Source organism: Cygnus atratus, chromosome 6 (assembly GCF_013377495.2).
Source record: "Cygnus atratus isolate AKBS03 ecotype Queensland, Australia chromosome 6, CAtr_DNAZoo_HiC_assembly, whole genome shotgun sequence".
NCBI lineage: Eukaryota > Metazoa > Chordata > Aves > Anseriformes > Anatidae > Cygnus > Cygnus atratus.
The window spans coordinates 39,223,908-39,246,904 of record NC_066367.1 but is presented as its reverse complement, the minus strand read 5'-3'; the positions used below and the strand labels follow the sequence as shown (position 1 = coordinate 39,246,904).

The following is a 22,997-nucleotide window of genomic DNA, read 5'->3' as shown; positions in this document are numbered from 1 at the left end:
GACCAGACTGTTTCCTCTGGTAGATGAGACAGTAGTTAGCTCGTGTAATCAGCGAGGGAGCACTGACTGTGGAATATCTATGCTAATGGAAGCACGAGATCATTTGTCTTGCTCATTTTATTAAACACAACTTTCTAAGAAGGTAATAAAAAACCTGTGATGTCTTCCATACTCACTTCCAAGGAGCTGAGTAAGTCCTTTCACACTCACTGTTAGGGCTGCAGTTTCAAGGAATATTCAAACTATTGGCCATAAGCTGCTATGTTACATACCGGTCTGACTACACCAGCCCCAACGTGTCCCATAACTTTAAAAAGAGGTAGTCACGGGACCTGTACTTGCTCAGGAGATGCAGAACAGTAAGTATTTCTGAGTTATTGGACTTGAACACAAGTATTCCCCACAAACAGCAGCAGCCTGACACCGCAGACAACCTGCAGTCTACCTACAGAAAGGCACTACACGAGCCGCTTGTACGCAGCACTGCCGGAGGAGAGCGGCAGGGAGGCACTCACTATTCTAGGGTTTGGCACAGGGGCTGCAGTTGTTTCCAAACTTACCTCAAAGCTATATTCCCATTTACCAGCGTACTGACAGACAGGGGGAAAAAAAAAAGGGAAATTGGATTCAGTGACTCAAGGCACATTTTTTGCGAAGACCTTCATCTTTCAGGGAATGCAAATTCAACAGCTTTGCGCAGATGTCATGTTTAGTGACAAATATAACAGTAATTATGCAAGATTGAATCCTGACATCATTATTCATGTGAGAAGAAATGAAAGTATTTTCTATCAGATGTGACTTTTTTTCTTTTTCCCTAAGAGCATTTGCATATGTTATATGTCATCAGATTTCACCATGCTGCACATACTGAAATTGGCCCGGATGTCGCAGGGAGACACCGCAGGATTCACCAGTCCCGTGAGCACAAACGCAGCTGTACTCTGCAGGGCTTTCCAACTCCCACACCTTCTACTTGTCTCCCATCCCCATCCCAAAGCAAGCAGCACTTACGCATTATAAATACGTTATAAAACACACGCTGATGGGAAGCCTTTGAAAGCTAAGAAATTCCAACGTGACACATCCCATTGATGGAGCTGATTTATACAGCCGCCCTGGCAATGAAATAGGCAGCTTGAAAAAGGGCCAGGAATTGTAATGGGCTGTTGAAGAAGCAGGAAATGAAAGCATTAAAAATCAATAATAGAAGGCAATGGATTAAAAAAAAAAATCAAACAAAATGAATTTCCTGCCAAGATGTAAACACATTCACAAGAAAAAACAACAACAACAACAAAAAACCACACACAAAAAAAAAACCCTGCAGTTTAAAAATGCTGTGAACTACTATTGCTTGAAACGCTCAGAGCCAGTTTGCAGGAGAAACGAGAGAGCTGCCCAGGCTGGGGCACCTGCCCTGCACGAGGCTCGAGCAGGGAAGCTCACTGCTACCCGCGGCACCAGGTGTCCTCAGCAAGCGTTCCCTTACATCCCAACTATATCCACTATTGGTCTGGGCGCAGAAGGTCTCCTTTTTAGACTACACCAATATTAGCAGTGACACTGGACTCTCCGTTTGTCTCCTACAGGTAATTCCTAAAGTAATTGTCCCTGTTGGATTAAGCTGAGTGAAAAGGGCCTTGCAGAGAAAAGTGACAGGAAAATAGGCCCAGGCAACCCTGTGCGACTTGCAGCACCGGCCTCACAGCCCTGAGAGCCACAGCCAGCACACACCACGCTTCAGACATTATGAAGAACAGAAGTATGGAAAATCTACCTTAAAACCAAAAAAAAAAAAAAGATATCCACGTCTCGATTGAAAACTATTTTGTTTCAACATGGACTTCCTTTTTTTATTTAGATAACAAACACAAAATAATGTCTTAAAAGTGATTCTTTTAATTTTGGGCTTTGCAAAGAAAATCAGCTTGCTTTTCAAGCTTGGTTCAAAATAGTCTCCATCACAAAGCAAATGAACAAGAAAGCAGCAGGTTATCCACCCAGTTATGGTGAGCAGCCTTTCTTCCAACACCAGCTCCCTCAGGCAGGCAGACTATCCACCAGTTTACAGCTGCACCTGACACCCAGACCAGATATTGCTGTGTGCCCACCACTCACTGTACATTGGTCCTTCCCAGAGCTATGAGCAACTCACCCAAAATCTTCACTGATGCCGTGATTCAAGCACCACTTGTGCTAAGAAACCCAATTCTCTCAGCACTCCTGTAAATTTTCAATCTGGACCATACATGCTTCTGCATTCCCACTCTCTTTTTGGAGAATATTAAGCAGAAAATTCATAAAACTAATTTTTAAGTTTTTTTGTGTGTGCGTGTTGTTTTTTTTTTAAAAAATTTTTTTTTTTGAGAAAAACGCAAGAATAGTTCAGCTCTTTGACCATTCATCTAGCTATGTGACAAGGCGATAACCCCCGCTAGTACCACCTTAAATGCTTGCTTTCTCCAAGGCGAGAGCTATTGGTTGGGAACCACGACGTTCCCCTCCAAGCTGGGTAACCTACCTACCTTCTTCATTTTTAAAACCATGCCTTTCTCTTCAGTGACCTTTTTGCAGCGACAACCTGTGGCCATCTGCCAGCATTTAGTATCTCCTCAATCACAATTACTTTTGCTTAATCAAAACATATTTAAAAGCAACTCTTTTTTTTTTTTCAAATGACATACAATCCTGCATTATTTATGTAAGTCATAAAGACACTACCACAATTTTAGCTCTTTAAGACATAATGCGATATATTCTGTTTGTTCCCATTCAATAGTTTTGCTGAAAAGCAGCGATCAGCTGATTTAGAGCTGAAAATACAGGACAAGATGCTGATAACTGCCCATCATGATTTTTTGTACCATCAAAATAAAATTTACACGGGCAGACTTCTTTTAAAGTTATCAGACACTTCTGAAAACCTCACTACCTCCCCATCTGTGCAGCTGAATGACTCATTCCCAGGAGCAGATCTTCTGAACTCTTTCTGCAAACTCCTTATACCTCTGAACATTTCAATTCTACTTCATTCCCCTTGGGATCTCTCTCTTTGTGCTTTCACTTTATGCTGCCTGCTGGACTGGAAAAGCTCGGGGTGAATCCAGCGCCCGTGAAAGCAAAGGCCCGGGGATGACGTAGGGGTCAGTAGCGAATTTCTGTCCATTCTGCCTGCGTACCTCCATTCTGACCCCAAATACTGGGGGGTCTTGTCTTCTCATTCAGCAAGAGATTTTCTATTCTGAAACTGACTGAGGCCTTGATGTCTGTTTTCTTCTGCTGTACCAGGCAAAGCACTCAGGGGTCCCGGCGCCAGAACTAGAGGAGGCATGCGGCTGTGCTGCCAAGCACCAACGAGTCGTGGCACCGGGACTGCGAGAGCCAGTGCCCCCCACCGCACAGCACCGTCTTTGTCTCCACAGATGATTGCATCCCAAGTCCGCCTTAAAATGTACAAATAATTTAAGCTTTATAGGAATTTTGCACAAATTTGGATACTTTTGGTGCCCAAATGAGAGAAGGGGCTTTTTGAATAGTTTGCTTCAAGCTAAATCTGAAAGCTTCACAAGTACATAAGAAATGTTTGAGATTTCCCTTTCTTATCTCCATCATTAAATCTTCTTGGTTCTTTGTTTATTTTTGAAAAAGTACAACTGCTAGGCATATCTAAGGGAATCTTAGCATTACTAAGCTACATACGAATACATGGAAAAGCCTTACATACCGTGATCTCTCTCTATATATATGCATAATATTTGAATACTATAGCTAAAATAAACTAGAATATTATGATGCAAAAATTAATAACAGTACGTAAATCAAACTATGTAAATTTTAAAAAAATCAGAAATGCCTCCTTTTTTATTACTATTTGTGTCTCATTGTACTTCCAGGCATGGCCAAGGCACTGTGTTCCATTAGCAAGCCTTAACTCCTGCATGCCTTTAGCAGGAGGAGGGATCCCTACTGCCTGCACCCATGGTGCAACACCCAGAAATCATCTCAGTTCAACTCCTGAGTACAGAAATGTCAAAATGAGTGCAATTTGGCTGGAAAAATGAATGGATACCAGTGATCAGGCAGCATGGTGCAACTGTTTCTCTGAATATACATACATAATGCAATACTTAATATAAATATATTAAATGCAACTACAACGCACACATAATACAGGTGTGAGATGTATGCCTGCATCTTGCTTTGCCCCCGATTCTGTCCATGGGCCCTGTGCCAGGCCACCACCACCCATCATCTGTCCGTGCACTGACACGTGCAAGGAGCACCGACATCGCAGGGAAGGTTTGCAAGCTGAGCCTGAATGTTTGCAGGGTAAAATTGTGTGTTAACAGACCTATTCTTGGAAGCAAATAGGAAGGCATGCAGTGCAACGGGCTGCGGTTTATACCCAGGAGAGGCAGCGAAGCAGCTGCCTCTGAGACACCTTACGTAAGATCTGAGCACAAAACACAGTGTATTTCTTTTTTATGAGCTCCATCTAACGGTCGATGTCATTTTTACACAGCTACAGAGAAATTTTCCACTGAGGGTCTACAATGCTAGACTAAGAGAAGAAGATAGCAAGTTCCCAGAGTTAAAAGTAAAGGCGAGCAAAATGGGTTGAGAGAAATTTATCTTTTCCTACAGAACAGTGAAAGCAGCTGTTTCTGAAGCGTTGCAAATAGTTCTTAAAAGACCATATGGACTTATAAGGCAGTATCGTTCTAGCTGTGCAGTATTTTCTAGCTCTGCTGTCATGGAAATATGCCAAAACTAAGTTGGTATTTTTAAGCTTAGAACAGCATAGCTGCCTAACTGCGGGCATTGGGCAGCCAGCGCTAAAACTGCTCACTGTGGAAATCCATTTTCTGTAGTTTGTGCCCTAAATATCCAAAGAAAAGCAACCAGCAGTACAATTCCTTATCAGGAGAGATTGCTGTCTATGCTGCTGGTAGCGGACGGAGCATTTTGGGAGAAACCTTGTCCCGAGCTTTGTGCCCATCTATCGACCAGCACCTGGCACCTGCAGAAGCTGATGGACGTGGTGCACGAGCGCTCCCTGGCACCGCGGATCCTGGCCGAGGGCTGGCACACAGCTTGCCTCCTGTGCTGTGCCAGGGGACTTGGCCTCGCTTAGCTCAAGTGTGCAAACAGCAATATTCAAAAAATGCTAAAAATTCAGTGTCTATGCAATATTCAAAATTCATCCTTTAAGGTATTTCTGAGATGAACTTGAAATAGTCCAATTCAATAGTCTGATAACCTGGTATTTTAGGGTGACTGATACTGTTACATTGGAAAACAGAGAGCCATGCCCACCACTGGGATTCTGCTGTGCTACAGGCAGGAGCGAATTCTCGTGCTGGGTGTCAGCACGAGACCCAGCCCAAGCCCTCCTCGCTTCCCTTTAAAGCAATCTAGCACTGGGCAAAAATCCACCACCATCTGCTTACAGGAATAAAACGAAGGAAGTTACATGATCTTAAATCCCCAGTGTTAATTGCTGGCATGAACAACCTCAAAAACACTTAAAATTACCAAAATAGTCATGCATTTTGTGTAAGAAGAAAAATCATCTTCTTTAATAAAGCAAAAATTGGCTTAAATTCAGATGTTAAAATCAAGAATGTATCAAAACTTAGAAAGCATATTGCACCTCAGGGATAACTACCATTGTGATTTCTCTACTTGGCAGTTCAGGGTTATGCAATGGCAGGCCTGTACACTTTTTTCTTACCATAGTATGTTAGAAAGGTCCTATCTGGAAAAAAAATGCTAATACCTTTGCATGAACTTCACCAAGCAAAACTCACATTCACATTTTAAAGCAAAAGCTTGAAATTAATTTGTTTTCATTTTCATTTGCTGTTTCCTGTTGCACTTAAAAATAATTAATTCAATCATCAAATCCTGAGATGCTTGCATGTCTTTTGTATTAATTTTGCAATTTCTCCGTAAGTCACCGAATTTCTACAACCTGCTCTACCTTTCAAAACCCAGAGAAAGCCACGTCACACCCCACTGCAGTGCCTAGCTAAACAGGTGACTGGTATATGGAAAACGATTAAACAATTTAAAAATCCAGAGTCAATAATCTTCAAGAGCCAGAAGAAACACACTTGAGAAACCGTAACTTGGAAAAAAATCTTGCTTTCTAGTTCATTTATATATAAAAATGCTTCTTTAATTGTGCAAGATGCATAGCAGTGCCAGCTACTAGAAAGGAGCTTTCTAAAGCAATAAGGAGTTTGACCTTCTCACCCCTCTGAGGATAAATGTTGTGGAAATATGTGAACACTGGTCAGCCAACCGCATTATTTTGCACTCCTGAGTTTGCCCTACTGCAGGAGGCCCCAGGAGCACAGGGACAAATCGGGCCTGCCCGTGAGGAACCCAGCCGGCCCCAGCCCCGCAGCCCCAGTACCTCCGCGTCGTACTCCCAGAGCTGGTTCCCTCGCATGTGGTGGCACTTGAGCATGGTCACCGGGCCGTTCAGCCTCGACACGTCCAAGCACAAGTCGTCCGTGCGAATCTCTTTGTCAGCCGTGTAAGAAAATACCTGGAAAGAGAAATTGTTTGAGGTGACAAAGCGTCAGCAAAACACGGTCCTAAATAATTGCTGATTCATAATATACAAAATTTCTACTCTGGTGAAGAAAAATGACTTTCTTCTCCCAACACTGAGGTGGTGTCTTGCGTTTTGTAAGAGTTTCATGCAAGGTTCTCCAACGGTGAAAGTCTGTTGTACATAAGAAAAGGAGTATCATGTTTAGGAAAAGAAATTTTATGAGACAGAAAGCCCCATCCACTCTGCCTCCTGGGGAGATGCAGCAGAGAAACAGAGCAAAGACTTAATCAGATAAGTCTCTAGCAGGATTCAATTGTGAGCATGGCCTACTTCACAGCTCTACTGGCAAGCAGACCCCAACATCTGAAGAATTGGAGCCTTCTCAAACTAAGTATTCCTCCTAGCACTGACCTGAACTTTCGGTACCAAGGGTTATCTATGTTAAAGACTGATGTGCATGAGTATTTCAGAAATACCAGATCTCTTAATAAAACTAGGAAATAAATGAAGGCACGAGAGAACCATCTGCCAACAAAATTCTATCAAACTAGTTTGGCAGAACACCTATACAAGCGGCCATAGGTCTGGGAGCTGGAGAAGCCCTAAATAACTGACTGCAGATCCTTGACAACTTTAATCCACCGCGTGGTGTGCAGCCATCCCTCCTGCGTGCACCTCACCAGCCACACAAGGAGCAAGGTCTGCCCCTTGGAGACAGCGAGGAGGGGGATTAAAATGTGGAGACCAAAGGAGGAGGAAGGAAAGGAAGGATTCTGGTAGGACCGCCAGTATTTACATTAAATTGCATGGCCTGGACACACTCAGAGCACTCTGTGCTCCCAACCCACTGCTCAAAACCGCCACAATGCTGCCTGCCCCAGCACAAAAACTTCAAAAAATCCTTTCCTTTGCAAAAGAGCAAATTATTTCTCTTCTCCTGTTCCCTGTCCTCAGCGCAGGGAGACCAGGGAGCAGAGTCTCAGCCTCCCCAGGAGGATCCACTCCACCATTACAAACAGCCTCTGCCGTGCTGCCAGAGCTCCCAGCACCTCAGCACCACTGCAGCAGGCATTTCTGCACCTAAACAAGCAGAGGAATAGGAGAAAGCCTGCAGCTGATAAGACAGTGTAAATACCATGACAAATAGTAAAATTATGATGTCCCATTCAGGTTCTGATGAGTATAAACCTGTATCCACCCATACAACTGAGAAACAGTGTTGTCAGCAATATGTAAAATGCTCACGTACGCAGCAACACTTCAATTAACAGAGGTATAAGAACACAGATGAATACAACATCTGGACATACACAACAATTACTTGGCAATTTCACAGTTTCTGTAAAATCTATTCCTCTTGCAAAAGGCCTGCAGAATAATTAAAAGAGCCAAGACTGAACTCTGAACCACAAACACTGCAGTGCCCCAGGGAAGTGTCTATCCATTGAGACTTTTGGTGAAAAATTTAATTGTACTCAACGAAAAAGAATCAATCAAGCAGCAAATGACAACTTCAGTGCAGTAAGCTGAGGGCGGAGGATTCCGTGTCACTTGGAAACGTGACACTTTGCAGTGGTGGGCCAGTAAAGATAATTCTCCCTAAATAACCTGTAGAATTTATATACTGCATAAAGCAGCCAAGGGAATAGAGGCAAGTATTTTGAAGGTGGAGGTTCAGATAAATCATTTAGATCACGGAATACAAAACAAGCATGCAAAGAAAGCTGTGGAGCTGTCAGCTCACAGCAGCAAGACAAAGGTGGGAAAGCAATGGGCTGCTAGGATCAGCGGTCTTCCCATTTTTTATTATTTCTTATTCACGACTCACCAGCGACTTGTCTGGATGAAAATCTAGGATCCACAGGTACAGTAAAGTACCAGCTGCCTTTTGTATTTATTCATCCAGCAATAAATCACTGACATCAAATCTGAGGTTCTCAAAGTCTTGCTTTCGCTTAAAAACATGTTAGACACGGGCTAATACTCAGACAGGCTTTTCTCAAGAGGGAAGAGATTTTTAAATACCAAGCTATGAGTGCTCTGCTGAGATCATAATCTGAAGCACAGTGTCTTTTGGAAGAAGGTGAACTGAGTCTAAATCAGAAATGCCAGTTAGTGTTCAAATGAGTATTTTTTAAATACATATTTCCCTTCCCCCCTTTTTTTGTGTACAAAAGCAAGTTCCATGGCCTTTAAAAATACCATATGACCTCTCCTCTATTTTGCAAACATCAGCTTTGCCAGTGCTTGCCAATGTGCTGAGAACTAAGTACATGTACTACCCATCTCATTCATTTATCCCCCAGAAGTATTTAGAAAACTTATAGCTGAAGGCTAACCAAGGAAGAGACATGAGTATCATTTTGAAAAGGTTTCTTTGAAAGAGGTGTAAGAGCAGTCCATGTTCAGGACCAACAGCAACATCTGAAGGTTTTGGAAAAAAACAGTTATCTGTTCATGAACTTCTCATTTATACCATCACCTGAAAATTCTTCTCAGAATAAAACACAGTAGCATCAAAAGCAACCTTCTTCAATCATTCATCATGACCTCAGAAAATCCACCTTCAGTACATTGTTTTGAATTATTGTTATTTTTTGAATAATAAGCACAGAAGTCAAGAAATGGTAATTGAGATAAATTAATAAACAACCTAAGTTAGGAGGAAAATACTATTGGTGTTCCTATTAATCTGTAATATCTATATCCATCTATTGAAAAATACATACTTATGTGTTGGGAGAGATATGTATCCCCCCTAGACATAGCTCATTTATAAGTAAAACATTCCCTGATTTTGCAGCGGTGCTACTCATACTAAAGGCAGCGCTCAGCATTAGAACTCCAATCTGTCACATCCTTAAAAACGATCCTTGGCCAAAACTGGCCCAGGACCAGACTGGGCAGAGAAAGATGTCACGTAGTTTAAATGTTGAAGGCCTGGGTTAAAGGAACCATTAATCTAAAGCAGCTGTTCAGCTACCATGCTACCATAATATCCAACACAAAAAGTGTTTTGGGGGGCTTTGTTTGTTCTTTTAAGCACCTTCAACAAAAAATCTTACTCAATGGTAAAATGCCAGAATTATTTGTTTGCTGTCATGCTCTAAGGGGAACAAAAAAAAATGGCCAAGTTTTCTATTAATCTGAAAATCATTGATAACATTTGTAGCACAAAGTATTTTTCAGTTGAAATAGCAGAATTTGGTTGCAGGAATCACTCATGTACTTCCATGCATATACTGTGCAGATAGTTTATCTTTTACCAAGCTAATTATTAAGAGATTTATCCAGTAGCATTTATCCTGAAGCAACTTCTACTTTAATTTTCAACTTATTTGTGTTGTGTTTTTTATACAGTAAACATATTTGCATCAGACACTTTCTTCTAGCCTCAGAGACATAGCAGATGTTTTCTTCTGTGCTTTATGGAAAGCAAATACTTGGATTTTGTAATGTATTTCCATTTGCATCTTTCTTTTTCCTCTCTTCTTTGATAATTGCAATACACTGCTCCATTATATCTTTTGAAAGTATAAGCAATGTCTGAATTAACGATTACAGAAGATGGATTTGCAAAACATGCAGTCTTTAGAAAGAAAAATGAATGCTAATTAAGACAATGTAAAATTATCAGGCCACCATTTTACTAACATCCATATTAATTATAGATATAATTATATTAATGTCACCATATAAAAATAGCGGCTGAGGAACAATATGTCTCATCTTACCACTAATTAAATAGTGTATTTCACACAACACATTGCAGGGCACGACAGGAGAGTCCCTTGCCGTGAGCCCAGCCTTCCCGCACCGTAAGCGCTATGGAGGTGCCGCGGGCATGCGGGGCACGCTGGTGCTGTGCAGGCGTTGGGCCTGGCGGCAGCGTGCTGGGCCACCACGGCGCCAGGAGCCTGGGAGAGAGGCCTCTTTACTCCCCATTGCTTACGGACCCACGAGCAGCCAGCCATGGTGCCTTTTTAGCGGGTTGCAATGTGTTTACTAACAGGCAGGCTGCGCAGGGGCCAGCACCTGGCCGTCCTGGCGTGCGGCCTGCTCCCGCTGGTGGCAGCGGTGAGGGGCTCCCAGCCCTCGCGCCCCCTGTCCAAAGTACGGGCTCCTTGAATTCTTCCTTATGTGCAGGCATGGACTCAGTCAGCCCTGTTCATATTGAGCAGCACTGTATTTGACAAAAAGCATGCATTACGCCACCCGTTCTTTATTAGAAGAACTACTTCCAGTAGCGATGTGTGACAGCCTGACAGAGTCAGGCGGGAACTGGGGAAGCTGTGAGGGCTGGCTGGGGGGCCCTCACTGCCTGACAGCTTAATCCTCATCAGGTCTACGCGAGCCCCCAGTATGACCGAAGTAGACATTAATAAAGATAAACAAGAGGTAAAAGATGATTTTGGCACAATTTGTATCTCCATCATTCTTGTTAAGGAAATCTGAGATGGCGAGAGAGAGCCCTGGTGCAGGAACCAGTAGGAACCATCACGATGGAAGAGAAGGCTTGGTGCCTGAATTAGTCCTTTTCCCTAATGGTAAAACCCTTCTTTTGCCCCTGCAATATCTCCAGAGTCACAACCCACAAAAAAATCTCACAACTGATATAGTAATTTTCTATACAGATACACAGAGAAAATTTCTCTCCTGCTTTTTATGAAGTGGCTCAAAACGAAAAGGAACCATATATTTTTCACCAATACCTTGACTTAATAAAGCTTACAATCCTGATATAGACAGATTTATTGCTTATTAGCAACAGCATGTTTTACAGGAGTCAGCTTATGTTTTTTTATTTATTTCATTTATACCCTTTATTAATATGTTTCCATACAGCAAGCTGGGGGGCAGATGTAAGCCCTATAAAGCCAAACCCCACTAAAGCCTACATTTGGGACTAAGAGGTTGGCCAGTCTGAGCTGCCAGAGGTGCCTGAAGTACCACTTACTATCTTATTACTTTTTCAAAGTGTTCCCCTCAAGAAAAGTCTGAGAAAAGAATTCATTTGTTCAATGCTTATAAAGTGCCAAGCAACACCATTAGCTGGACATCCACCAGTCGAGTAATCAATACAAATTTGTAGCTGTTTATATATATACACCCACATATATATTGTCCTTTCCCGTTCCTTAGTTGACATTTTATTTGGAAAACAATTAGCTAGTGTATTTTGTCAACTCATAAGAAGTCCCATGTTGAGAACACTGTTCATAAACTTTTAGTTTATACTGTATTATGTGGAACTAAATGTGGCAGGTACATCTGTGAAATCAAGGAAGAAGTCTGTTGAGCACTAAACACAGTTGTAGACTGGACATAACCAAGTACAGAAAAATCTAATTTATTCTGACAACCATTTTAATTATCTACAGAGGTCCCAAAGGTAAATTTTGATTTCACCTTTCATAATTGATTTAAAATATTCCATTAAAAGCTGCAAAGAAAGCACTTTTCCTGTCCTCGAATTGTTTACACATTAAACATCAAAAGTCACCTTACTAAAACATGCAAATTCATGCTGGCGGCACTACCGTCCAAGAAAGATCCAGGACTCTGACAGTTAGATTGCCACTTACGTCACTTTGGGGAGAAAAGATTTAGATATTTTGCCCATTCACTTTAAATTTTGTCCTTATCAAGTCTAGTCACACGAACCACCTCCTCAGAAGCTGGTCACTGCTGGGCACTGGTCAGACAGGAGGCTAACTTCGTCCAGAAGTGTAATTTCTGCTTTGGGGCAGAAGCGCTTCTTCAGCGAGCCAGCCCTTCCTCTGGAGTCCTTGGGATTGGATGGATCCAGCCCTATTTTAATTCCAGATGATGTAAGCAGCAGGCTTTAGTCTTTGGTACCTTAACGGTACCTGATATCCGAACAACCACCAAACCAACCCACCCAGGCAGCTGTGTCCCACCAGGAAGGCATAAACCTAATCTACAGCGACTGTTCGGGGCATGGCGCTGCCTGCACACGTGCCCAGCTCAGGGCACCAGAACAGCTCACTGCTGTCTGTGGGGCTGCTCCTACGCTTGGAAGTAGTGATAACTTTTATCCCTAAAAAACAGGTTAGGTGATGATCCTCAGTGGCATGAAAGCAACTCATCTCATCCCACAGACAGTCACCTGCATCAGCCAGCGGTACCAACACCGCCAAGCCAGAATCGACTTGTTCACATGGGAAAGCTCATACAGAAATTATTCCGCTGCTTCCTCTGCCTCCAGCCACCAGTGCCAAGGATTCATTTATCCTGGTGCTCGGGCCCACAGACCAAGACAACACTGTAATTACCACCAGCTATCATAGCCTGAAATCAGTAGTTGCAGCTACATTAAATGGTCCGAGCATGAAAGAATGAATAAAATTACGGAAAAGAGTGCTGGCTGGCAGCGCCTACTGGAGACAGGGACAGCCACAGCAGAGCTGTGCTGCAGGAAACAGCTTCCCAGGTTGCTAAGGAACTGGCTTTGTGTCAGATTCAGAAGATGGCACTGGAAAAACACACGTGGAATCACCCCTTTGTGTGAGTGGCAAACACAGCTTCCCGATATCAAGCCCTTTGTCCTCCACAAGGGAATCTTTTGTCCTTTCTTAACCACTGTTACTGCACAGGGGTTTCAAGTGCATTCAGCAGTTTGCACAAAAACCGCAACAAAAGCTGACTTTTGGCTTCACGGCGGTGGCAGGGCTGTGGCTGGCTTGTTTGTTTTTGTTGGTTTGGTTTTGTTTCTCAGGCTGCTGTCACTTCATAATGGATGGCTTCCTACACATCTGCAACAAAAGCTGTTAGTGCAAAGCATTTCTCAAAGCCTTTTCTGAAGCATCTCTTCCCCTTCCTCCTGAGAAGCAGCATCACACTGAATTCACGCTTCCTAGCAGGTACAGCCAATGCTCCTGTCCTGCACCTTAGCTACCCAGGCTTCATTGCTGCTATTTTATGCATCCAGTGCTAGTTTTCCTCCATTCCCTGGGGACTATTTCTGCCAGTTTAAAGAAGAAGCAATTCAGTTTTTACGTAGACTCTAAAAATAAGTCACTATTCTCATTCTGACTGCGTTAAACAAAAGATGCTGTTATTTAATAGCCAGGCACTGCTCCTTTGTTCCCTATTAATCATAGTTATTACGATTGTGCTGGAGATCACCAAGAGCTCCGCCGTGCTGCACCCTGAGCAAATCCAGCATGTCAGACAGTTCCTGCCCAGAGGTTTATAACATCAATACATAAGAATGATGTAAAGTCTGCAAGGGAAATCGTATATCAGCAAAATGGACTAGCCAAATATCAGAAATAATTAGTTTTGCTCATGACGGTTTTGTTTAGAGGATGAAAAGCTACACATAGATCAAAATCGGGGAAAACAGGAGATTGCCAAAGGTGAGAAAGGCAGGAAAAGCAAAGAAGGGCTGGCTAAGCTACCTCCTGGTAACCATTTAAGAAACCTAGCATTTATTTAAGATACTACAATTAAGAAATGAAATCAAAGCACTCCACTCATGAAACCTCTCATGGGCACTGTGTTTACGCATCCAGCGCTCCCTGTACGGACGGGCTGCAGCTGACTGGTTTCAGACCAGCTGCAGAACACTACCAGCAGCACGAACGAGCGTCCAGTTGTCACCGAGCTCAGTGTTTTGCTCTGTTACACCTTGTGCCCGAAGTGCTGTTAGGTGCACTGCTGAATGGCTGTAGCCATTGATAAATTATCTAAATAAAAACGTGAAGTATGACTGCTGTGTTTCAGTGTTTCCGATGGCCACAGCAGGAGCTTTCACCAGCAGGCTTATGCTCAGGGTTCGAGGTGCCCCTGCCCACCAGGGCTGGCACAGTTGTCCACACCGCGAAACATCTCCGCCTGACGCCCTCAGGAGGGAGGACTGCTGTGTAAGAGCAGTCTCGAGAGTCAGGCAGCTCACACGCTTCTACCTATTCTCAGCGACAGGCAATCTACCACAGCATACAAATAAATCCTTCCAGAGGGAGATTTTATGAAAAATCTTTCTACATACTGCTACACAAAGTGCTCACGTTTGAGAGGCATTTGAAAATTTATACGTTTACTGTGAATGGGGAAAAAATGAAAAATCTATGAAAAACCTACAGAACAGAACAGTTTCTGAAAGACTCATTACTTACAGCTAACTGGGGAAAAAAAAAAAACCTCTAACAAGCGTGGGCTTTTGTCTTTGGTTTTTTTAATTGTCAGTGGGTACTGAGCCTGAACTTTCTGTATGAAACACTGCCAGAAGGCAGTGGTGCTCACCTTGCCTGCTTACTAAACCCTATAAAACACCACACTCTTTCTGATGGCAGCCTGCAGCAGCTGCCCCAGACACGGTACCACTGAGCAAACTCCCGGTGGATGCGATTCCCCACTCACTCGAAACGGATCTGGACAAAATGCTCCCCATTTGCACGGAAAAATGGCAAAAATCCCCCAGACCGTCACTTCGGTGGGCTCTGGTTGATGTGAAGCTTCTTGTTAAGGGAAATGCAGGACAATGGGGACTTGTTTGCGGCTTTGTCTGCTCTTCAGAAGGGGAGGGAATGGTGCCACGGCCCCTCGCTGCCCAGCACAGCCTGGACGCACATGGGAACCCGTGGGGGAACTTATGGGGGAACCTGCAGGGAAAACCCGTGTGGGAACCTGGGAGGGAACCTGCGGGGAAACCCATTTAGGAAGCTGCATGGGAACCTGTGTAGGAACCCACGTGGGAACTCACGGGTAAACCTGCGTGGGAACCCACGTGGAAACCCATATGAGAACCCACATGGCCCCTGGTGCCCTGGGCCGTGCGGGACGGCGGCGTCTGGTGGCGGCTGTGCACAGCGCCCCGAACATCCACGGGAGGAGATGCCATTGCCATGGCAACGCAGTAAAAGACTAACATCGCCCCGTCGGGATGACTGCAGGCAGGAAAAACAGAGGACTGTTTCGCCCAATGCCAGGCCAGTGAACGGAATAAATTTCCTCTAAAATGCCACAAAGCCGGAACCTCACCAGGCGGGTGTGCACGCCCTCCCGTGCTGGGAAAGCGATGCATCGATGCCCAAACCTAATATTCTTGCCATGAAAGCCCTGTCCCACTGCAGCTGATTTGAAGACAGGATTTTGAGGACATTTGCATTTTCTTTCCATGTAAAGCAAAGAAAACAGTTCTAAGGTCACATTTTACTGCATTAGATTTGCAGTGTTTATTTTAGAGACTATCAGTAATCCTAACTCAGCTGTGACCCGGTGACTGAAATACGGCCATCAGAAATGCCCATGCCAACATAACAAGGAATCCTCCACAGTTCTGTAATCTCAAAACGATTCCCAGATGAGGGGCCTCAGTCAATGTACATCATTTTTCTTTATTTTTTTAAAGAAGTTCATATTTTTAGAATCTTATTATCCTCGAGTCCTTTAAACCACTTTGGGAGCCATGAGATATTTGCCTGTGCCTCCAGCTGGATAGCACACATGCATCTTGCTCTGCTCTAACGAGCTAGGTATTATTTTTGCTTCATTTTCATTCTGAAGCAGTTTTGTTCCTCAGCTATTTTTGTAACCGTACAGCCCCCCCGCCCCCAGCATTTACATGACTTAGCTCAGTTCTAATTTCTCATTATAACAGAAGTTAATAGAGATAACTTTTAATGGGAGTTGTGTATGAGCTCGAAAGGATGCATAATGTTCCGCATGTAGGTCAGACACACCTAGCAAAACCTCCACAAGATCACAGATAGTGCTCGTTGTTCACGCAAACACAGGAGAACAGTGTCCCTGTGTCCCTTCTGCAGGCGTACACAACCCATCTATCTGTGGATTCTGGCTGACGTGAGAAGTATAAAGGACACTGGACCCACAGGAGTCAGCCATGACTCGGGGGTGAGTTATCTAGATCAAAGCTAGATTCTTACCTGTTACATTGAAAAATGTATTTTCCCCCAATATCAACAAATAAACTAACATCCATGAGCAAATTTTTTACTGTTAGCATCTGTAAACTTTAAATATATTTCTTTGCACTCTAAATAACAGGAATAAATTCAATGTCTTCACTCAGATACTTCTCTGGACCTATAAATGCAGGACCTATGGATGTGAACCGGTATGTTTTCAAAATGGGCAGCTGTTACTTGAAACGGTGGCTTTCTGAGTACTCTTAAAGTGCCTAAGAAGCTCAAAATCTCAGAAAGTTTGCAACTTCCATCACTATGTTTGCTAATTGCTGCAATTCTTTTTTTGTAGTGATGCAGCACTTCCATGCCTGAGCTGCGGTGCCCGAGGGCCCACGTTTCTCCAGCACGACCACATCACAGGTGCCCAGCACAAACCACTTGCCTGCAGCGACACGAGCGGCACTTGTTTCTGCAGAGGGAAGGGAATGCTGACAGGTGAAACTGCAGCTCCTGCATTACTCTGAGAGAATTCTAACCAGTTTTTCCAGATAACTATTTTGCCTGTGGTTACACAGCAGCAGATTGAAGCATTTACTGTAAAAAAAAAACTTTTTTTTTAACATTTATTTCTTATTTCTTTTTTTACCTGATTTCCTCCCATGCCATGGCAGTTGAAGATGCCCACTTTCTCATTTTCCTTGCGGCCCATGTTGTCTAAGCACTGGTTGGTGTCAACATTCCTGATCTGAAAAAAAAAAGAGATGAAATGTTCCGTAAAAAAGTATGTCTCTAAATGCCATATTTGCACAGAAAAAATTACATAACTGTGGGCTGCAGGAAAAAGTACATTATCTATGCATTCAGCTATATGAATGCATTTCAACTTGCAATTGGTAAATATATCACACTCCCAAAAGAACATGAAATAATTACAAAAACCATAATGAGTTTTTAAATTACATAGTAAGTGAGAGGATGAACGGCATTCAAGCCGAATCTCATCCGGTGCCCTGTGCTGTTTTGTTAACAAGTGAAATATGCTTAACGATGCAGAAGCAGTGGTTTGCCTAAGACACGAGTTTTTATTTCCTTCCAGCAGGGCCGAGCCTGTCCCCAGACAGACAAACTGAGTGCGAGCAGTGTCTCGTGTCTGACTCCTTCCGAGCAGGGGCTGCCGGGCAGCTTCTTGACTGAGCACCTTCTCCCTCCTCTGCTCTAACAAGTACGGTGCTGTCATCCACTGATACTGCCAACGTCTGTCAATAAAACTTTCTGCTCGGAGCCCAGCTCTCCTGTAGGAGCGCTGCACAAACAGGGGGCCCTGCTCCTTGCCACTGCCAACAGCACGCGGCGATCTTCTTGCTAATGGGAGCAAGGTCAAGACACGTCTTGGGCCTCGGTGCTTTGGCAAAACTGGTGTGAACGGTACTCTGAAACTACTTGAGTGGTATTTAGCACGTGTCGCAATCATCTCTAATTCCCAGCGCCACTTTCAGAGGCTTAACAGGCATGGCAGTGAATTGCGAAACAGCGCTCACACGGCCACTTCTTCGCCTGCTCCAGCACTGTAATCGATCAGACCGAAATCGCACCGCCTTCGGTTGGGGAATAATCCCTCGAGGCTCGCGCTCTTCGTTGCTCGATCCCCCGAGAGAAGCCAGCAGCAGGGCTGTACACCCTCGGGAGACTGCTGTGACCCACGGTTTCCAGCCCTGGGCTGCCAGCCGGTAACCCACCGACGGACCCCACCGCTGCCCATCAGCTCCCCAAACCCATGCCCCCTGTAGCCGCAGTGGGGACGAACGAGCCAGCTCGTAAAGAAATAATCCTGGCAGTCAGCTCACGCGCCCAGCTGAGACTAGCAGGAATTTTCCTTGTTAAAAAGCATCACAAATCTGGGAATTGGACACTATTCCAATCCTGAACTGTGGGTAAATGAGAAAACTGCCTGAACTTCATCTTTGTTCTAAGAAAAAACATTCGTTTCACATGTTACGGAGCTACTTCAATTTTCTCAAACTCGTTTTCATGAAAAGCTGCAGTCAAGCCTCTTTTTCTTATATCACCTTTTTGTAGAAATAGACAGTCAAGTGTTTTCATGAGAAAGGTATTTTTTTTGCAATCCCTTGACTCATTAAAACAGAGGGCTAAAATGAAAAGTGACGAAAACTCCTCTATGATTATTATGTCTCAGCTTTACAAAATAATTGTCTTGCATTTACATTCTATTCACTTACAACGTGAAATGAGTAAAATACAGAAAAGCATATTCAGCATTCACCACATTTTGCCAAAAGCTTATGCCCTATCTGAGGCAGTATTTTTGTTCGTCTAGGAAATTCAAATCTAACACAGTAACTGCATGTAGGTTATGTTCTAACCGAAGAGAAAATTTAGTTGCAAATGAAGACCTGGCAGTCTTCAGGATCTGCCTGGCAAGTCCCAGATGAAAAAGCTGCACCAGCTACCGAAGAGCTTCAGTTCCGTACAGCTCCACACTGTGGAAATTTCATTTTAAATTTGTGCACTTGGTTTATAAAAGCAACAGTTATATTTCAATTCGCCGCTGGAAGGGAGGAAAACTACTCTGAGAATACACCTCAGATGTTTTTAAAATTCTCCATTACTGCTGATTAGGGGACTGGAGTTTTAGGTGTAAAAATCCACTTTACTGCTCAACTGGCAGTCGGCGGCTGCAATAGTCAAGCATGAGTTTTAATTCATAGATCCTGCCTGAACGCCTGTTTCCATAGAAACCGAGGCTGTGTTGTTAAAAATAAGGTGTTTTAATAACTGTTGTATTACTTCCTCATACTTTTATTTTCCAGTCTGACAATATTGTACAAATCCGTTATTATTTCACACTTGTTAGATGAGTTCTTTCCTTGCTGTAAACCCATGTTTCACTTTATTTTGTCATAGTTAAACTCAAAACCCTACTGTGGCTTTTATTTTTCACTACAATTGCAAGTTTCAATAGCAAATTACTTTCCTGGATGCAATAAAGCCATTTGCTCCTTTGATTGCTATTCTATCAGTAGCTACCTTTAAATCAAAGCATTCAAGAGCTTTCAGAAGTCAGCTTAGATACAACTCAATAGAATATTTTTAACAGCAAATTATCTGAATTTTAAAGAGCCTTCAGGTTCTTGGTAGTACTCAAATCATCAGATTATTAGGAATGCCTGTGATATTCAGCTCCAGGCAGCCTCGACAGAAAACACTGTATCAATGAACAACCACAATTCATTAAAAAAAAAAAAGAAAAAGAAGGGGGGCAAAAAGAAGCTTACTTTCTATTCTACATACAAGTGACAAATGATGATGGAAAGCTTTTTCAACTATTCCACATTATTTAATCATTTGAAAATATTAATCACAAACCCATGTTTTCTGATACGCAACTTAATTTAAAAGATGGATTTTTAATGGTGAACACTTTCATAACAGCAATACCCCCTTAAAAAGATTTTGCATATATATAACCTGCTCAAAATAAAAGGTGAATAAGATCCAGAGAATGCACACAAGCACTTTAATTCTTTCTCCAAAGCCACTTCACCTTCCCAGTGACTCGCCACGTGTGCGGCGCACTTACTGTTTAATTCAGCATAATAAATGAGTGATTCCTACCTCGCCAAGAGAGTAATAGCGCCTTGGGATCTGCGAGTCGGGGTAGATGTTTTCCAAGTACCATGAAAAGGGTTTACACTTCAGGTTTTCTCTTAGTGCTTTTCTGACCGACACATCACCGTAATCCACCTTAACGACACCTGAAATTGTTAAGAGACATGATCAAAGCGCGGTTCCTGCAAAGCTACAAAGAAGACATCACTGATCATTTTCCCTTTTTTTTTTTTTTTTTTTAAACAATTTCCCTCTTACCAAGGGCCATTTGCTGAAATTATAATACAGCACTGGGTGAATACATGCACTGCTGCTACACCACAGATATTTACAAGCATTAAATAATTAATTTAGCAAGACTTGAAACTCTTGAAAAAATTACATTTTTTCTTTTTCTGATAGTTTTCCAACCCAGAAAGCCAAGACCACTGAATTCCTTGATTCCTTTGTATCCCAAGACATTAATCATTCAGGACCAAAGTTCAATTGTATATAATCCAAGAATTTCAGACCAAATAGTGATTAATTCAAGATCCCCTTTTAAAAAATGCTATACAGTGTTTACTCACTTTGATGCTCACAGAAAGAAAACCCCGTCCATGAACACCTTTACCCCCGTGGTCCATTAGCACGCTGGCTGGACTTTTCCAGCTCCCTCTCCCAGGACGCCGCCGCTCCTCCTTGCAAGGTGCTGTGCCCCGATAACAAACCGGGATCCCCAGCACCCTTCCTAGCAGCACCCTTCCTAGCACCCATCTCCGGGTGCCAGACCCAAGCCCAGCAGCATCCTGCTGCCACCAGCAAGGGGTGATGTGAGGGCCGCCAGTAGGAAACGTGGGTCACAGAGGGAGAAAACGTAGATGAAGAGTCAGGGAGAGGGGAAATCAGCTGGGAAGCCCTTAGGGAGGTGGCAGTCTGCGTTCTAATTTAGAACATATGGATTAGCAGAACATACGGTGCCGCTGAGGCGACAGCCAGACAAGTCACGTACTTACCTGCTGGTGTGTGTGTGCCCAAGGAAGTGGAAATGCACATGGGAGCACGCGGGCAGGGCTGCACGCCCCAGACACTGGAGATGGCATGAACGAGGTCAGAAACGGCTGCATCGCACGCAAACACCCCCCTCTGACAGCCGGCGTGCACCAGCACTGCCCACAGCACTTGCAGCCTGCAGCGAGCCAGCTCAGCACCACGCCTTCCCAACAGCTCCTTAAAAAAGGGGCTAGAAACTCATTACACGGAGAAGAAACCCATCAGGCGCACCTGTTCAGTGCCAAAGAAAGGCAACCAATATACTCAACTTCTTAACACTTTCTAGGAAGGGCATATGACAGGCAAATACCATTGCCATTCCCACCCTCCTAGCAGGCTGACTTGTGCAGGTCTGCGTATGTCTCTCGGAGGTTAACACACAAGTGAACCAGCAGCCTCGACACCCCTCTCAAGACCGACACGCTGCAGGAACAGGACAGCGAAGGAAGGAGCTCAGCACAAAGATACAACGGCCAGTCTCCAGGTACCTCCACTGCTTCTTCAGCAGTTATCTCCACTGCTTCTTCAGCAGGGTTAGGCTTTCAGAAACAGTTCCTCAGCCTATTGGGCTTCACTTTGAACTATATTTAGCAAGGTATTTATTTTTACTTTAAAGAAGCACTCTGCATAGCTGCAGCGCATCCAGATTCAGCGCAGTGTTATTTTGGTTATAACATGACTGCTTACTGGTCCTCGGCCAGTTTTCAAGCCACAGTGATAGTGCTACATAGAAATATTTTCAGATCATAGCTTGAAAGGCACCACCAGATTTATATCTGAAATCTATGCTGCATTTCCATCATCTTCTACTTTCCACTTATCTATGGGATCTTATTTTGAAACCATTTTAGAGGTGAAACTTCAAGAATATCAGCATATTCTGCTAGGAAATCACGCCCTAACGCACAAGATGATAACCATCTCTAAAGAAATTCAGTACTCAACAGTAAAACCACTTATCGCTATTAACAAAAATTTAACTTACGCCACTCTTATCCATATTTAAATCATAGTAACTTAAATCATAGTAACTTACGGGACAGTGGAAAAGTGAAGACTTAAACTGGATTGTTAAACAAGTTTTGTCGGCAGGATTTCTGCAACTTGTACACATCTTTGTTTACAGAAAAAAGACTGTATTTACATTTTCTTATGTTTTCAGGATGAGCTCTTTTGGGAAGGGGGGTGTGGGGGCCTGTGAGTGCTGCCACTTGCAGAGGAAGAGAAGCGTGCTGCTGGCACGCGTGCTGCTCCGTCCTTACCTCTAATCAGGCTAATCTTCCTCGTGGGAGGGCACTGGAGGGGTTAGGAGAAAAGCAATATCTGAGTTGCATAGCGCTCTGTACTGTGGGGATCTGATGAAGCTGAACATGAGGAAAAAGGATATTAACACTGTTCTGGTCTGAGATCACAAACAACACAGCCTTCCCCCATCGCACACGCACACTTTGATACGCTGGTTGTAAACCAAATCTGAAATGCTGCCTCTCAACGAAAAACCCTGTGGATTCACCAAACACCTTGTTTCTATTTGGCTTACACGGATTTCTAATTCCACAGTTGTTTCAGCCCTGGTGTTGCTGGAATAGAAAGCAATAAACCCTTTTCCACTCAATCTGACTCAGCTTCATACTTGAGTTTTCTGTAATTAAACAAATGGCAGCAAGACAAATTTTGGTTTTACACGTTAATGAAGCCTAGCAGTAAAGATTGGGAGCCCTTGGTGGCTTTGGCATACCCACCGCAGTGGGGCAGCTTTATCCCCAGGCTCTTATATCTGGGGATCCCACAAGACCTGGCCGTGTGCCCTGTGGTGGTGCCCAGGTCCCCAGCACACAGGCAGGAGTCGCCCCTTCCAAATGAAGCCCTCCCTTCCC

The 22,997-nt window shown here is 43.5% G+C and overlaps 1 protein-coding gene across 1 annotated transcript in view; it reads right to left on the bottom strand.

The window, feature by feature from the left end:
- The window catches only part of GALNT13 (polypeptide N-acetylgalactosaminyltransferase 13), a 110,952-nt gene that overhangs the window by 5,702 nt on the left and 82,253 nt on the right, over nucleotides 1-22,997 (bottom strand). Inside the window, exons 10-12 of the mRNA XM_035566076.2 lie at nucleotides 20,095-20,234; nucleotides 17,108-17,206; nucleotides 6,425-6,559 (exon numbers count right to left, since the gene is read on the bottom strand). Of these exons, the coding sequence (XP_035421969.1) occupies nucleotides 6,425-6,559; nucleotides 17,108-17,206; nucleotides 20,095-20,234 (374 nt within the window). The remainder of the gene's footprint in view (nucleotides 1-6,424; nucleotides 6,560-17,107; nucleotides 17,207-20,094; nucleotides 20,235-22,997) is intronic.